Genomic DNA, 18,565 nt, shown 5'->3' on the forward strand with positions numbered 1-18,565 from the left:
ATAAGTACAGATGTAATAATATCATATTGCTTTTTGTATTGTCAGAAAATAAAACTGTATGGGATTGAGTGATAGCTGGTGCTTGGAAATTTGGATTGGATGAGGATAAATTGCTAAATGGAGGCCATTTTTAGAACTAGAGACTTATATTATTTACATATAGAAAATAAATTAATTTTGGACATCAAGATGTTATTTTATTCGTTGGAACAAGTAAACCCAAAGTAAAACAATCGTCACATTTAGGTAATATAATTTATTTATTGGTACTTACATAATAAAAATGCTTACTGTAGCTATAATACCTTTGTTCTAAAAGGCAAGATTTAAAAATCTACTGTCATGGCACAGAGTGACTATACATTACATTTTGAAAGTAACAATCTCGTTTTTAAGTGAAACAGTGATCAAAAATAATTAAAACCATAAGTGAATTATTAATTACAAAAACAACATAAATTTGCCTTTAGAATTGGTTTAAAAAAATCTTAGATGGAGTATGAAAAGCGAGATCACATCTGCAAGCGATTTTATTAGTTGTACATGTACTGCTTAACGAGTAATAGGTTGAAATCAGTCAATATTAGAACTAGGGTTTGATCTTAGACAGTATCCAGTCAACGTAGGCCGTGACGCGGGTGTATACACCCGGCCAGCCCGGGGTCCCGCACGGCGAAGGCCCGTACGAGACGACGCCGAAAGCAAACCAGTTGTTGTATTTGTTCACTTTGCCCATGAGCGCTCCTCCCGAGTCTCCCCTGCAGGAGTCTTGCCCTGCCATGCCACCAGCGCACATCTGCTGCGACACTATGCGGCGGTTCACCCTACTGAATACGTTGTCGCACTCGCTGTTGCTCACCACTGGCACCGATACTTTGAGTTTCACCTCTGATTCCGAGCCTGGAAAAACAAATGCAGTTCCACATTAACGAATGAATTTCGTATCATCAAAGTTATAAATAAGTCATCGAGAAAAACCACATTAATGCAAAATACAGCCACGTATTTAAAAAAAAAGTCGTTTACTGGCATCATCTTTACGTCAGTTACAATCCGGTTTTAAAATTTATACGTAAGTAAGGTAATCGTAACATCTATCGGCATAGAAAGTGGCAAACATTTTTTTTTTGCTTAATTCCTCTGGCGATCTGTCGCTGCGTTTTTCCTAAAAATACTAGTTTCCTGATTTATCCTCATTTTGAAGAGCAGACTAAAAAACTTACGTGTTTCTGTTTTACCCCACCCGGCGACTTCCATATCGTAGCCCTCCAGTGTATTCTGTCTCAGGTCACTCATCGTCGGCAAGCAGATAGGCCGTACGAAGTCTGAAATAATGACGAAATAATGTTAAATTATCTCTACTAAGATTGTGAGTTTAAATTGGCACCAGAAATCCACAGAAACATGTCAGATAGAGTAGTTGATCACTATCTCATAAGCAATCACCTGAGGACCAAACTTTTAACTTATTCTATTTCGTCTATTGAATTTTTATCAATGAGCGTAACTGAGAAACATTAAAACACTCAGATATTATGTTTACATAAACAATACCATGACTGCCGAGATAAAATAAGTAGATGATGCATAGACGAGAGGTCGCAAGAGTTATCTGCCGTTTATCGTTTCCTCGAAGATCTATTTAATAGGTTTATGAACTTGTACATTCTAGTTGACATATCTATCTAATTAGTACTTAGTTGCCGTATTTAAGTTGATCTGTCTGGCATCGTCGCTCATCCAGCAACTCGCACTGAACACATGGAAAGTTCAATCAGAATCGTGGAGGAGAATTTAGCATGCACAAGAGGCAATGGGAAGGGTTTTCAGTGATATTTTACTTTTAGACGTTGGCAATGAAAGGTTCTTTAGTGTAAACCACTACTCCCGTGTAAAAATAAAGTATTATGTACCATTAAACTGCGCATTGTGCTCCAGCCTCAACAAAGCGATGTCGTTGTGTTGGTTTGAGTCTGCTGGGTCGTATTTCTCATGAGCGATAATTTCCTCGACGGGTATGTCCTGTGGAGGCCCGCTGCAATCGTCCCCGATGCAGTCCACTGCACTCGAGGTGTTCCACTCACCGAGGCGGACCTGGGATCTGCGAAGGTGTTTTTAAAAGGTTGTTACCTTCTCTTTAGGAGAAGCTGGGAAACAAACATCGTTGGATAAGGGACAGAGGTGGCAAAAAAATTGATTTTGACGTAACTTCTGATATTGGGTCTGCTTCATGAAATAAGCTTTATTTTATTGAAAGCAAACTGCATACCTACTTATGTATGAACTTACAGTTTCCAATTAGTAGGAAGATCCTCTCCTTTGACGCAATGGGCGGCGGTGAGCACGTACCTCGCAGAAATCAATACTCCCCCGCAGTAGAATCCCCATCCTTTGGCTGTAAAATAGACGCAACTGTTACACATTTTAGACAAAAATATGTATATGCCCATGACGGGAAATCTTTTCTGTCTCAGATCGCAAAGGTATTTGCTGATTCTATTATGTACCTACTTTAATCTGTGTGCAAAAATGATTTTCGTCCCTGCGCCAATGTCTCTTGTGAGCGTAGGTATCTTTAGTAACAAGCCCAACGAAGGTTATCAAAATAAAAAGATTTCACACTTACGTTTGTCATACCGCAGCAAGGTCATCCAGGGATGTTCATCAATCTCCGCCCTGGTCCCTCCCACGATTCTGTCGTCATTCTGTGCGCCACACTGATCGAGTCCGGGGAGTAAGTTGATGGGTTTCACCCTGGTGATCCCGGCTCTCTCGGCTGTGTCCACGTCTAAAGCTTGCGGGCCTAACCCTGGAGGACAGCAAATCTGAAACGATAAACGGGTTTTCATACATTGATTGTGAGAGTACTTAGTACAAAGAAAATAAAATATAATGTGTTGCTTTTGGCCAAAGAAAGTATGTATGTACTATCGGCCACAGTGTTAACTATCCATTTCCGTTTTTGCTCTCGCTCTCATCAAATGATGATTCTTTGCGATAGAACGAGGCGACATGACCATCATGGGTAGTTATCACTGTTGCCGATAGTACATACCAACTTGAATATTGATTCGGTTTTTAGAGGAGTTAATTATTTTATTTTTTGGGCATGAGAACATTTTACGCTTTCGATTTCAATAGCCTGACTTTCTTCGTTCGTATTCCATTACTCATCTCTCCCTCATGTAGGGTAGACCGGGGACAATAGTACCATTTTTTGGAAATTGTTCAATTTTGAGAAATCTATTGAAATATAACTTATTCTGTTAGTATGCTGTAAAAACTAGACTCCTAAGCGACAAATTTAAGCATGCAGAGTTGAACTTTTCTTTCGAATACTTAATGAAAATCGAGTTTGAACTGTACGATGTCTCATGTTACAATTGACCCCTACTACGGGTCAATTGTACCAATAATATATGAGGCAATAAAAGTCGTTATGTTTATCTAATCATCACCTTCATTGGTATTCTGTACTTTTAATCTCCTACAATCATCAGTCATTATTAATTGAGATCGAAAATATTTAGGAACAAGTATGAAAAATCAACACTAAAGTTTAAAAACAAAACAATAACTTTTCTTCCATAAAAACGAATAAGCTAACTGTTTCTACATAATATGACATTTATTTGGCTCGGATATTGCTTCTGAAACAACAATAAGCATAATAACAATAAAAGAAATATCAAAACTTTAAAATCTATTTTTGTATGAGGGTACAATTGACCCCTGGTACAATTGACCCTGATTATTTATACCTACTACTGCTTCGCCATTTAAGATTTTTTCATAAGCCTGTTCATAAAGGAATAGATCCGTTGATCCGTGATCCGTACTTTTGACTCTACGTCGAGGCATCTAAAACAAAACGTTCAAATACTTAGTTACTTACTGAATTAAGCTAAATTGTACATATTCAGAAGGGTTTTAGAAACCTATATTAAAATATTTTAAGTAGACCTTTAGGTACTTATATCACCTTTTTATCGACATCTACCTACTTATTTAATAAAACACATTAAATATGTATCTAAATGCTTAATGCATGCAACTATGAATGAGCCTAGACTATTATTTCAGTAGGTAGGTATGCCTATAATTGTAAAAATAATAACCGCGTGAATGTTTTATAATAACTTATTTTATTATAAGTATAGGTACTTTAAAACCAATTTAAAATATTAATGTAGTAAGTATAAAATAAGGTTCCGGGGGTTAATTGTACCACGGGGTTGATTGTACCGCTACAATTGACCCCATGGAGACTGGTACAATTGTTCCAAGTAGGTAGTCAAGAGAACTTCACCTAAAATTCAGTCATTGTCACAGTGAATGCCAATAATTCGCTGTCGATACCAAGTTTAGATCCTGGATAAACTATTGACAACAATACCTTGGTAACAAATAGCATATTAGGCAACTTATGGGCTCATATATTTGACGTAAGAACTTACCGCGGCTGGGCAAAAAACAAAAATCCTTCCTGTACACCTTTGTTTCTCAGCGCAAGCGCCGCCGACTGGTGAGCGGATGGAAACACAAAAAGCGCATATTCTGACGCTATGCACACAACTGAACGTCGCTTGTGTGAAGAAATATCGCCGATGGTACTATTGACCCGTGGTACTATTGACCCGTGGTACTATTGTACCCGGTCTACCCTAGGAATCAAGCAATAGCTGCCTCTGTGTTTACTGGATCAGTTCAGCGTTTATTTACCTAGTAAATAATTAATCAACGGATTGAAATTTTACCATGGGCTGGTCTCCGTTGAACCCGCAATGCAGACTGCGCAGGAGCCGCGCCAGGGTGGGCGTGTTGCCCTGGTTACGAAGCTGATCGTATAGGCTCGTGCATTCTTTGAGCTCTATGCATCCTGCACCGCCGTTGCATTTTTCTGGAAGGTAATTTTGGGATTCAGTGAGCTTTTGGAACAAAAGTGGATAGTTTTTGAGATATCAACATCAATAGCAGGTTTGTCGTCGAATATTTCCTTGCCTATAGGTACTTAAGCGTTCGAGAATCAGCGTGGCCATGTGAATCATGACTTAGAACTACTCATGTGTGGTTCCGATAGAGTAGAATAGAACCACTCGCACCCTTCCCATGGATGTTGCAAATAATTGTAGGTAGAGGTTTAAAATTTATAAAATGCATCGTAATCTGAGCTATTTTCTGTTTTGAAATTACTGTTACAGTGGAATAGCTGACCATTAAATAGGAAATGTGGGTAATTATTTTATTACACAGCTCTCAGCCATTAAATAACAAGTCTATAATCACAGGACCGGTTTGTATTCTATCTATTTTTGAAGCAATAAATCTAACGTTATCTTTCGATACCTAGCATTTAAATTACCATGAGCTATTATAAAGAAATTACAATTTGGATTTACAGTTATAATGACGTGTTAATAGGGTATCCTCCTTAAACTGTTGAGACTAGATTTTCAGAATGGGCGACGCCGCTTTTGGTGTGATAATGCTTTTGATTTATTATATTAACTCTACATATAGAATTACGTATACTTAATAAATTATCATAAGTGTACCAAAAAAAATGGACGGGAGATAGAACTAACCCTTTTTGGAACTACATATTGCCAAAACCTTTCCACCGTTCCAGGTTTGATTGCCTATTTATTTACATGCATCCTACGCCCTACATACCTATGTAAAATTTTTGCACTAGGTGTGGAAAACAGCAAGTAAGGATAAACAAACGCATCCTCTGAATGGTACATCCCTGTTAAGACTAAAAGACCTAGCGAACCCGCCTTAGTATAAGGAAAATAGCATAAGAAGTATAATTTAGTATCGTCGGGTTTTCCCAAATTAATACATATTTTTGGATTAGGTATGTATGTCCAGGATGCTCCAAAAAGTATGTTCTAGTATCCAATAGGTTTTGAAACGTATTTAAAAACTACCGAGTACATACATATCGACTATTTCGTAAAAATAAATATTAATAGGTACAACAGAGTTGAATAGGTGATGTATCTAGTAGAAAAGTTCAATTGGACTTTGTAGGTGTTTAATGCTGTAATATTTTATTTGTCACGATATCACTGAATAATTTTAGATTTGGGTAAACGGGATAGAGCTCAATATTACAATCTGGGTACCTACTTATCTCCCGACAGTAAGTAGATAAAACGTTTCCAAAAAATCTAAAATTTTAAAAGTATCGCGTTTGTTTTGCCAATGAATTTATCTATGTATTTTAAATATGGTTTGCTGTATTAATTCCTTCAATGCAGCACTCATAAGATAACTTATTAACAAAAATGTTGTGACTATTTTCCTCAAGCCTTGTTTTGCTTTATTCCGCCATTACTCATTGTTTATTATTATTAGGTTTCATCACATTAATACACGTAATTAGGTCTCACCATTCGAGGATTCTAAGAAAATTATGCCTTGAACCTTGATATAATGATGACAACTTTTACACTGTGATCCCTTTGGGCTTCTCTCGTTTTGTTTTTATAAGATTCTACAGTTTTAAGGTTTCTTATATGCATTATCAGTAATAAAACTTTTTGAAGGTATTCTTCGTTCAATTAACAGCTTTCAAGTTTTATAAGCAGTTTAATGATTTAAATTTAATTTCTGTACTTATGCTATCTTTGAGTCGCCAAACCAACAACGAGGGAGAGGCAGACCTAGCCAATCATCACAACAGCTCTTCCCATCCCAAACTATACAATTTGTCAAGAAAAATGATTGGCATTGAAACTGTAGGTTTATCCAAACAGCATCTCAGTTATTTACATTCGTTTTTATTAGTTTTTACTGTTTTTATAATAGTAATGACACGGGATCGCTCGATAAGCTTATTCCTACCAAGTTAACACAACACTGTATGAAACTTAGATAAGAAGAGTTTGAGTAGTAAGTAAGCAAACATTTACAAATACTTAATCCGACTACAGAATACCTACTTAAGTTGGATAAGTAATTAATATGACATTCAATGCTCATTAGAAGCATGCCCACATCTTGATTGCTTACCAAACAAAATTCAAGACATTCAAATATGTATCAAAATAGTTCCAAAAGCCAGCAAATCACGCATCTCGTTTTGTAAGAATGTAAATATCAATTTGCCTGATCATTTGTGGATAAACTAGTTACTTACGTGCGTCAGTTCTTGTCAAGGCGAGCAGAAAGATGCAGACTGCGGCTGCGAACTTCACCAACATTTTAACACTAAACTATTATTTTGTTATGACTGTCTGAGTGTCACAGGTATGGACCAGAAGGCGGTTCACGGACGACTGATAGCTCAATTAGATGGCCGCGCGCGTCCGATCACCTCACATGAGGTTAATCAACAAAATAAGTTATATTTTTTCTGAAAAGACTCAAGTTGCGCGACGCGTGCGCTAGACGCCGCCTTGTGTTGGGATTTTCCTCGTACCCGTAGTTCATGACATTTATTTATGCTCGAGTGTGTGTTGATAAAAACAACAGGTCTTGTAAACTCGGCTCTGTGCTCGGCTCGATACGCTAATGGGCTTGATAATCGAACGATCGTAAATGAACTTTGTTACTCGATTTGCTAAAGAATTAGTACATTCCTACTAAGTTGCGATTAACTCTAAAACTTATAAGACCTTTGTTTTGGTTAGTAGTAGATTTCAACAGCACTTGCTGGATATTAAGGCCTAAAACTCGTTTGATACAACTTTAAACGGTTTAACTGACTCAAGACGATCTATTAAAAATCAGATTTTTATTAGGTAAGTACCTATTTGTTTTTAATATTAACAGTTAAACCACCAAATACCCAACTCCCACTTAATTTTTGTTTTTTGAGGAAAAAACACGACCTTTGGTACCTCTCATTCTCTTTTATAGCTTTTAGAGACCAATACAAAATATGGGGAAATACAAGATGACTTTTTATATTAGTTAATTATTGCTACTGTCATGGTTTTTATAACATTTAAATTAATAGAGTCCGTGGTATTAGGCTGCTAGATAAATTATTTTATTATTTGCTGCTATAAACTCAGGTAGGCGAAGGAACGATAACCCTAATTAATGCCTTGAAGAATCTGAAATTCTGAATCAAATAAGCAGGTACCTAACGAATGTCACATTGTCTAGAAGTAACACTAGTTGTCCATATCGTTTTAGCTTTGATCGAAAGTTAAGAAATAATTTCATAGTAGGGGCTAGGGACTCGCAGTGAAAGTTGGAAATCCCTGAGCAGATTAACACGACACTTTGGAAAACCCTCGGGTTTGGAGCTCGACAGATCCAAACAATCAATCAATCAGTGCCTATAGGTACCTACTTAATTCAGCAGAGCCTTTTTACCTTACGAATATAGAGGTCTAAGTATTCAGATTACAAAGTCTTGTTTATAAAACTGACGCATTGAGTAGGTCTACGATTGGTCTTTGTTTCTTACATAGGTAGTTTAATTATGCTCACTACAATCAGAATATAATAACTAGATTGCTACTGGTAGCTCTATGTAAATAAAAGCTCCCGATTAATTTCAGGACTTTTCGGTAGATTTTCCTATAAATAATCAATTAGGTACTTAAGTAATAAACCGTTAGTTCTTCAGTACAATTTGTATCGTGTCAAGTTAAATCCCATCAAAAACAATACTTGTCAAAAAAACCAAGTCTCGCAACTCAGTTGTTCTACGGTAAAAAATTGTGAGATCCATGTAATACCAAGTCCAGGCCAGGAAATCTTTAACGTTTTACATAAATTATTGACTTGGCCATCGCACTAAATAATTTAATTTACACGTGTTTTCATGCGATGGCCAAGTCAATATATTTATGTAAAACGTTAAAGATTTCCTGGCCTGGACTTGGTATTACATGGATCTCACAACTTTTTACCGTAGAACAACTGAGTTGCGAGACTTGGTTTTTTTGACAAGTATTGTTTTTGATGGGATCTCATTTCTTTTTGTATTTTGTAGACAGCAGTTATGTATCTAGAAAACTGGACCGAAATTGAAAAATTTTACTCGACTTGGCGGTTGCACTACCGTGCCCCCAAATATCATTTCTTTTTGTATTTTGTAGACAGCAGTTATGTATCTAGAAAACTGGACCGAAATTGAAAAATTTTACTCGACTTGGCGGTTGCACTACCGTGCCCCCAAATATTTTAGTTTTTCCTTGATTCATACACCAAACACTACTTATATTCCAAATTTGAAGCTTCTAGGTCTGCTAGAAGTGCCTTAGAGTTTTGATGATCGGTGAGTCAGTGAGTCAGTCAGTGAGTGACAAAATTAAGTAACTTTGACCCGTTATAATTCTTAAACTACTGGTTCAAATTGAATGAAATTTTAAATATACCGTGTCTTTACAATGCCTGCATAGCTAATGAAAATTCAGCCTTCTAGTTTTATCCACAACGAAGTTACAGGCGGTCGAAAATGGCCTGAATTGCTTCGAGAAAAGGATGGTACGGCCGTGCCGCTTTTTTGCTCGACTTGGTGGGGGCACTGCCGTGCCCCCAGATTATTCAGTGGTGACTCACTGAGTTATTTTGCCCTAAACATTTGATTCAATGTAGTCCTTTCATTATAAAATGAAACAATGAGTGTTCGTAATTTCCATTTACTAACATTGCATATTAATAACCGCATAGACACTTCGTCTTTACGTGCTAGATTCACATTAGTCGATATACAAGATAAAGTCCTCGGCCAAATGTCTGGCCAAATCGTTGAACAGCTTGAGCCCAATGGTGAAGATGAGTATGCTCTTGAAGAGTTGCCATCTGAAATGATCTTCTTTCATTTTCTTGATGAAGTTATTTGTGTCATTCCAGGTCTTTAACAATGTGCGCTTGAACGAAGTAAAGAACTGGAAAAGGGAATTTATGTTTCAGTTTCAGAGGAAGAGGGAAAATGATTTATGGTCATTGAAAACTGTTTTCATGACTTTTCCGGTTCGCTTCTATAATATTGGTTTACGGAAACAATACATTCATGAAAGTAGCTTGTAAATAGTGCCACATCACGATAGGAAATTATGGTTGATCCTCTAGCTTGAGATAACTACCGACAGCTAACTATACGCAGTCCTCATCCTAAGATTATTTTGATTTATTGATGGCAATTATATTTTAATTATATTGTACTATGACCTTATAACTACTCCACCTATACTTTGGTACTACATACGGTGATTTCCTCAATACCCAGCGTTGACTAATGGATATCTGCAGTTAAAATGTCACACACAGTGTTTACTTCAATAATCTAAATGTGTAACAGGGAAAACGACTCCGGTTTGACTCATTACTTAACGAGAAGACATAGGTTAATTAGCCACAAAGCCCAATCGGAATGACCCTGGGAGCTTAACATTATAACTGTTGTCAGCAGTGATGCTGCTTCTTCTTAGCACTGACCCATTTATTGTCCCGGAGCAGTGGTAGGGTTAAAGTAATACTGAGACGTGAAAAAGTGTGTTTTAAAAGCCTACTTGCAAAAAATAAACGAGGTTTTTATTCCTCTTCTACCACAGATATTACCACAACATTATGTACTAATGTACCTATGTCTACTTCAATCAATGGCGTCTTTCTAACAGGCCTTATGATTAGGTGTTATTATTAAATCAAGTAAAAAGTAAATAGGTTTTTTTTTTATGTGACAGGAGGCAAACGAGCAAACGGATCACCTGATGGTAAGTGATTACCGTCACCCATAGACACCCGCAGACCCAGACGCAGGTGGTTGGTAGTTGTGCAGTTATCTAGTCATTATGCAAGCCTAAGTTGCTATACTTTATACGGATTAGCAAGCTGAAATGGCAATGCGCAGGGCACATAGTACGCAGAACTGACGGCCGATGGGGCAGCAAGGTTCTGGAGTGGAGGCCGCGTACCGGAAAGCGAAGGGTGGGACGTCTATCCACAAGGTGGACCGACGACATCGAAGGTAGCAGGAAGGCGCTGGACGCAGGCCGCTACAAACCGGGCAAGATTGAAAGCATTGGGGGAGGTCTATGTTCAGCAGTGGACGTCCTATGGCTGATACGATGATGATGATGAAGTTGCTATTCATAATATTTTATAGCAAATAAATCTACAAAAACCATAATAAATACTTATTTAGCTCATCAAAGTTACATTCGGCGAAGGGCGTCGTTGTCCGCTCTGTGCTGATCCCGTCACAGTGCATGGAAAAACCACTGGTGTGGAGTTATTGACAGCACTGAAGACTGGGACCCTCTGCTGAGTGGTTATCGGGGCTCGAGGAATTGGCGTCGACTTCTGTTCAGCCGACTTTGAAAGTGGCCCAGTTGCCCCAAGTCCTTGAAAGTTCTTTGACACAACCGTTGTCCCCGGAGCACCTGCTCCTCTAGTACTGCCAGCTTGCCCCACATCATCTGCCCCGCAAGTGGTATGTCTACTTTGAGGCATATCATTACGATGTTTACGATAAATGGAAGTTACATTTTTATTGGTTTTTGTTTACTTTCACGTCATTATTTTAAATTGCATGCTTGTTTTATGTTAAAATTGTAATAAATTGATGAAAGTGGAACAAAATAGTTTTTGAGATGATCAATCAATGTCAAATTATCAAGCACAGATGATCAACCATGAGTTTAGTGAAGAAGTATAAAGAAGTTTCTATTTTAGCTATGTTATGGCAAACTTTCCAATACACTTATTTATTTCCATCTAGAGACATTATGTTTTAGTAATAGAATCATAATACTACGAGGAATTAAGAGTTATCAAAATACATTATAAATCTAAGATAAAGTTAGCTACTTACTTGTTTTACATAATAATCTTGATTAAGAGCACAGTCTTCAGTCCAATATGCAAATCAAATACTTTAAAAATAAATATAACAAATAAAATAAATTACGTAGAAAATTCACGTGGCCATCCAGATTAAAAAAATGCAAACTAACAGTACCTATCCAATCGTAAATACGTAGCATCTATTACTCGTACCTTTACATTTTGTATCATAATACCTATTGCAACTACATCGCGCGATGTGCCGTCATCTGCATGAAATAAAACCAGTAAATTCAGTTCAATACATTAGGTACAGTCCTTTAATATTAAAAATGCTATAAAATAATTAACTAATCTATCATTACTCGTGGATATTGTCTAATATCCAGTCCATATAGTGGGCGACTCGCGTGTACACGCCAGGGAACCCGCCGATGCCGCAGCGCTTCGAGCCGAAGGAGACGATGCCTCGCTGCACGTAGCGCTCGCCCCTGTTCAAGACATTACCAGGGTACATCAAGGGACCCCCGGAGTCACCACCACACGAGTCTTTGTCCTGCACGCCGCCGGCGCACAGTTGTCGCTCGGAAATGCGTGGATTGCTGAAATCAGTGCAACATAATGTTGTATTTTCCATTTTATTACAAAGAGGGTTTTCGCGAATGAAAGATCCGCTAGATGGCGGGACGTGGATGTGGGGTCTGACTGCTGCGTGATTGGTGGATTTTGACATATCTGTCAATGTCATGTCAAAAATAACCAATCATGCAGCATTTGGACCTCGCGTCTACGTATTGCCATCTGGCGGATTTTTCATTCGCGAAAACCCTCATTGGAATACTTGTTGGAGGAGGTTTATTGAGTCATCCTGGTCTAGTTAGGGTATTTTTTCTTCACTTCGTCAGCTGGAAAATCGGGCGATCCTCTAAATTGACTTGGAAAGTCTTGCCACTAGATAATGGAATCTTTTAGTTAGGTGTTACCAACGAGATACCATATTATTAACGTCAATCAGTGATTGAAATTCAAGAAGTGAATAAGGTAAAGCGTCATATTTTATGGATAACTGTATTCATTCTAATTTTATATAATGAGTAATATCTTTTTACATTACCCACGAGATAGAGAATGCCTTAGCTTTGTCAATATTCTATTTTATTTTATTTATTTATTGTGGAAAACCATTCGTTAGTTTGTTGCAAATGTTTCGATATTTCACTTACTCTTTGTACACTTTAGTGCAAGCTGCATTCGAGACAATGGGTAGTTCTACACTGAGAAGCACCGGCGACTGCAGACCGTCCTCCGTGGCGCCCCAGCCCGCAACCGTCCCTGGCTGATCGTCCAAGTACTGGTTTTGAAGTTCAGGCGTTATGGGAAGACACACTGCCTTCATACTTTCTGCAAATAAGTTAAGCAGCTTTTTATGGATTTTGAAAATTGATTTTTATCAGCATTATTTTTCTGGTGAGTTGAGATATATAAATACCAACGAGGAATATTAATGCAACACATAAACCTCGTATCCTATAAAGAATTGAACTCTGTTCGAGTAATGATAGTCATAAAAATATGAAAAGCAGTTGTATATTCATTTTTCTTCTGTACTCAAGTCATCTGGGAATTCTCCTATTTCTTACCTAAAGAAAAATCTGCGGGTTCTGACAGCCTCAGGAGAGCAAGGTCGTTGACCAGCGTCTCTGGATTGTATTGGTGCGTAATTACTGCTTCCACTGATACATTCTGTAACGAGAATTCACAAAGTTCTGAATTAAAAGAGAAAAAAAACTTACTAGCTAAGTGATTAAAGATATCAAAATTTTCCAAAACAATAATAGTCATTCAATAATATTTTAAAATGACTATCAATCAATGGCCGCCTACTCTAATGGTTTAGGTAATCAGCCTCAGAAAATTACCTAGGCATAGAACTAGAAAAGTTAATGAAGGAGACACCTCATGTGGATGTAACTGGTACGTTTATTAAGAAGTCAGTATACGACAATATGGCAACGGGTTTTGAATCAGGCTGCCGAGTCTAGCGGTCAGAAGTGCGATCTCCATCGACCCCTAAAATGAACTATCGTGGTAAACCTACTTACTTCTAGCCCTAACATTTAGGTGTTTATAACCTAGCTGCAGGGGTAAGTGTGTAAAAAAAATTATGATAATAGATGTGTGTCACAAATTAATGACTAACTACTTTTCTTAAAAATTAAAATAATTGATTACGTACCCTGACGCTCGGCGCGCAGTACAGCTTTTCCCCTACTCGTTCACAGTCGGGATCTTTTCGCACGTCGTGCTCCCCCAGGATGACTCCATTCAGCTTGAGTCGCTCCCCCAGATTCGAGACGCAGTGCGCGGCAGTCAGCACGTACCGCTCAGAGATCAGCGTGCCTCCGCAACTCAGCTTCGTTCCTCTTGCTGCAAAAGAACGTAATGATGACTGAAGAGAACAGTTGGGTATGTCAACAAGTCGAGTTACCTACTGCCTGAACTCTTGAAGCCACCGGTAACACCCACAACTTGGTAGGTCGTATTAGAACGAAGAAGAATGTGGAACATCTGACTATTAAGTTCTTAACTTTCTCATTTCACGTTTTACTTTCTGCTTGATCCAATAACAATAACTAGAAGAAAAATAGTTGCTGAAGGAAAATTGCCTAACATGTAGATCATAATTATTTCAAACTTTAAATATCTGTAAACGGATAGGTACCTACATCTACTTTATAGAGTTCACCGACTAAAATAAACTTTTTAAAAACAAAGATTTTCTTTTCACTTACGTGAGCTGTAAGACAGGAGTACCATCCAAGGTATCTCGAACAGGCGAGTGGTGTTGCCACCAAATATCCTGTCACTGTCCACGATACCACAGTTCTCAGGGAGGAGGTGCAGGTTCCGATGACCCTGGACGTTTGGGGGCTGACCACTTCTGTTCTCCGTCCCGGTTGACGGTTTCTTGTTGTCCGTGTCCCGGGTGTGAGGCTGTGAAGGCGTAGGAACGACAGCACTTGTAGGCTTGGGGTTGATATTACCCCAATTTCCTATGTCAAATCCCGGAGTAATATCATTGTCAATGTTTGAATGCGATGGGCAGCAGACCTGAAATGAATTCAGTAAAATCCTTTAGAATTGTAGTGTTTGCAAAGCGAAAAACGTTTATTTGCTCGAAAGGCTTATTAACCATAAGCTTCCCGCTGAAAATCAGTTTCGAGACAAGCCCTGGCGCGGTCTTGATGTATGCTGAGCGGGTGCCTTTTTGTCAGAGGGGCACAAGCAGCTATCTGTACATTAATTTGTGTATCTCCTTCATTGTGTACCTATGTTTTTTCTGCTTGTGTCTTTCTATCAAATAAAAAATTATTCTATTCTATTCTATTATATTCTTTGGGAATATCAAAATAGCGTGAAACATACCAATGGCTCATCTAATTCAAATCCACAGCCGATTTCATGAAGTTTTCTCCTTATATGGAGAGGCATCGGGTGTCCAGCGTTTTGTATTTCTGACATAAGTGGTTTGCATTGAGTGAGTGGGATACATGATCCTCCCTGCTCGTCTTCATAACAGCTATCTCCTGAAAATACTGAAAAGCACAATAAAATATATATCATACGTGTCAGCGTCAGGTACACATTTATTTACAATTTAGTGAAATAAAACTTATGTTTTTAGTCTTTAATTATGTTATATCCTTGTGTATCCGAGTTTGGTAATCGAAATAAACAAATTAGAAAATATTTTAGGAATATGAATATCTAGACACATTACGAAGTAAATAATTGAAAGATGATTCCTACTTTGCTTGGTAGGTGTATCTTTTTTTTCAGTTTACTCGTTAGTAATTAGCTATGTAGTAGGTACCTGACAATGGCAGGAACAATTAATTGCGCAAACATTTAGTTTAATAACCTTGTTTCGCCGGTAGGTATATCTTTAGTGCGAACTACCTAATTACAATTCATAAAATTACTTTGCTTATGTTGTTGATGAACAAGTTTCACAAATAGAGAGTTTATCCCTTTTAAAAGTAACGTGCCTTACACGTGCGCCACTTTCATTTAGTAAAGCTAGTAGGTACGTATAGGTAAATTGACTGATATTATACATATAAAATAACATCCGTCGATGCCGAGTATAATATAACTAGTTGTGCCCGCGACTTCGTACGCGTGAAAACCAGTTTTCGCAACATTTTTCATTATTGCTCTGCTCCTATTGATCGTAGCGTGATGTTGTGTAGCCTATAGCCTTCCTCGATAAATGGGCTGTCTAACACTGAAAGAATTTTTCAAATCGGACCAGTAGTTCCGGAGATTAGCGCGTTCAAGTAAACAAACAAACAAACTCTTCAGTTTTATAATATTAGTATAGATGTATTAACTTGAGATCTAAAAACTCCTCTATAGCATCTATAGTAAAATGAAAAAATCATGTTGAACCACTTCTTAAGGGCCAAAGTTTTATTATTGATCGTTGATCTTAGAACCTTAGACGAGCGTTTTAATTTGATACATCTTTAATTAATAGCAATTAAGACAATAATTATTATGACATAGATTCCACAGCCTGAATGGTCACCCTAGATTTTGCAAGAAGCTAGAACAGGTAAATGGATTTCGAGGAAGTAACAAATTAATTTAATCCATTTATTAATATTATGTACAAGAAAATACCTATGAGTTGACATACTCGTAATAAGTATATTCGTACAAACTACATAGTTGCACACTAACAAGTCCAACAACTGATTTACCTACATCTCTATTCAACTTATAGCTTACTGAAATAAGTAGCATTTAACTTCGTAACGTAATAATGAATGAATTAATTAATACACTATTCAAAGTTAGCGATAGACAATGATTATTTGATGATTAAGGACATCATCGAAAATGAATTACATCAAAATAAAAAGAGAATACATGAAGTCAATCAATTTGAATGAATACCTACTACCTATGTATTTTAAAATTGCTCATAGCTTTAAAAGCATAAGCTAACTTAATATTATGTCCAAATCTATTTATTTATGAATAAAACCAAACTTTTCAAAATCTCCATTGGAAAGACATCAACGAATTAGACTCTCGACTACGAAAAAGGATATTTTGAAAATATTAATTTCATAATTTTGTCGGTTTACTTTGCAGTTGATATTTATGTTTAATTCATTAATGATTGTTAAATAAGTTATAAGATGTCATAGGTACTTACGTTGTTTACGTTTTTACGTATTTCCATGCGATAGCATTTTAAGTGTCTTTGTTATAATAATTAAAAGCAATAAAGATACCACAAACTGTTATTCCCCGACTTTAATTTATGTTGATTAAGAGATAATATTAATAGTTATTATTTTTATAACATTATCATTAGAGGTTCTATAAGGTTAAAGGACAAGGTTTGATGTAACATTTATTTAAAGATAATATTTAACCTTAAAGCTATTTATTCATATTGCTTATTATAGTTACGGGGTTATTCCAATTTAATTGTTTAATTTTTCCGAAAAAACTCGAGTTCACTGCACTTCAAGCATGAGAAGTCCGATTTGAATCTAGGTAGATACCTACTGTTCTGTTTATAAAAACACAACTTCGAAGTTAAATACTTGATGATTGCGGTAGCGGTTTCTATAATGTAATTAAATAGTAATTAATTATGAATTTACTTACAGGTGTTTACTGGCAACAGTAGCGCCACCAGGAATCCAGCAGTCAACGAAGCCCTAGCCATTTTCTTATCACTATTTTGTCAGTTTTTTGAAAGCACTGCACGTGTCCACATATCAGTCCGTTTCCCACGAAGTCTAATACCATTTACTTAAATAACTTAATTAAATACGTAACAATAGCACTGTGACGCACTGATGTGTTGATCAGTCTTTTGAGATCACTTTATTCGGTGTAAATACAGGTTATCGCCGGGTCATGGCACGTTCGATGTTTTGTTGAATATATTTGAAGATATTGGAATGGTGTTTTGTGGATTGGCGAGGTAGGATGACGAGGATGTCATTACCATACTAGCTGCGCGTGAGACACGAGTGGACTGCCCAGACGCAATCTCGCCTTTTAGCTGGCAGCCGATAAATGCCGGCGTAATATAGATAGCTTACAAGTTGATGATTAATAGTAGGTAGCTAACGTAAATGTTTATCCCGTTGACCGTTTATTTTGATTGTTTAGTGATCGAATTAATAAGGCGAGAATTGACAATCGACTGAGCTTAATTCAGTTCAACATGTACCTACCTACATGATTCTTATAGGTACAGATACATAAGAAACTTTTTAACCGGTTGTCACATAAAAAAGGTAAAGTTGAAATAACGTAAAGCTTGCTGTGAATATCCAGTGTGTAGGGCATCGACATTGAATTCCACAGTAAAGTGGAAACCTGCCTGATACAGCAAATGCAAGTTAATTTCTTTTTTTTTTCTTCAAATTTTTTGGCATTCTGGTATTTCAAACCGGGTAAACTCGTATTATAACATAAATTCCCTCTTTGTATGCAACTTAAGTAGGTATTTTATGACAATTAAAATTGACATTATGATAGAAAGCTTTCAGTGAGCTTTTCTGCTACGACGCTTTTCTACCTTCAGTTTCATAACTTGATATTGTACAATCCTAGACTGCATCTCACTTAACATCAGGTGCGATTGCGGTCAAATACCTGCCTTGTCTTACATAAAAAATAGGTATTGATTTATGCAATTGAGCCAAGACTGAGAGAAGAAGAAATGCACCAAAATACATATTTAAAGTATACTTGTGAGCAGACAAAACAGACA

General features: G+C 37.1%; 1 protein-coding gene and 1 long non-coding RNA gene across 2 annotated transcripts; both read right to left on the reverse strand.

The window, feature by feature from the left end:
• Positions 1–589: 589 nt before the first annotated feature.
• LOC135080807 (transmembrane protease serine 9-like) lies at positions 590–18,000 on the reverse strand. The gene is made up of 13 exons (XM_063975530.1): positions 17,446–18,000; positions 15,184–15,353; positions 14,550–14,868; positions 13,994–14,184; positions 13,398–13,500; positions 12,981–13,158; positions 12,122–12,359; positions 4,758–4,928; positions 2,627–2,825; positions 2,290–2,395; positions 1,914–2,101; positions 1,224–1,325; positions 590–900 (listed from the first exon to the last, which is right to left on the reverse strand). Exons 1-13 carry the CDS (start codon positions 17,504–17,506, stop codon positions 590–592), a joined length of 2,337 nt encoding a protein of 778 aa, XP_063831600.1. The 5' UTR covers positions 17,507–18,000.
• Positions 9,593–11,676, reverse strand: LOC135080641 (uncharacterized). The gene is made up of 2 exons (XR_010259044.1): positions 11,131–11,676; positions 9,593–9,857 (listed from the first exon to the last, which is right to left on the reverse strand). It is a non-coding gene; the product is annotated as an uncharacterized LOC135080641 (long non-coding RNA).
• Positions 18,001–18,565: the final 565 nt, after the last annotated feature.

This window comes from Ostrinia nubilalis, chromosome 18, assembly GCF_963855985.1.
Source record: "Ostrinia nubilalis chromosome 18, ilOstNubi1.1, whole genome shotgun sequence".
Lineage (NCBI taxonomy): Eukaryota > Metazoa > Arthropoda > Insecta > Lepidoptera > Crambidae > Ostrinia > Ostrinia nubilalis.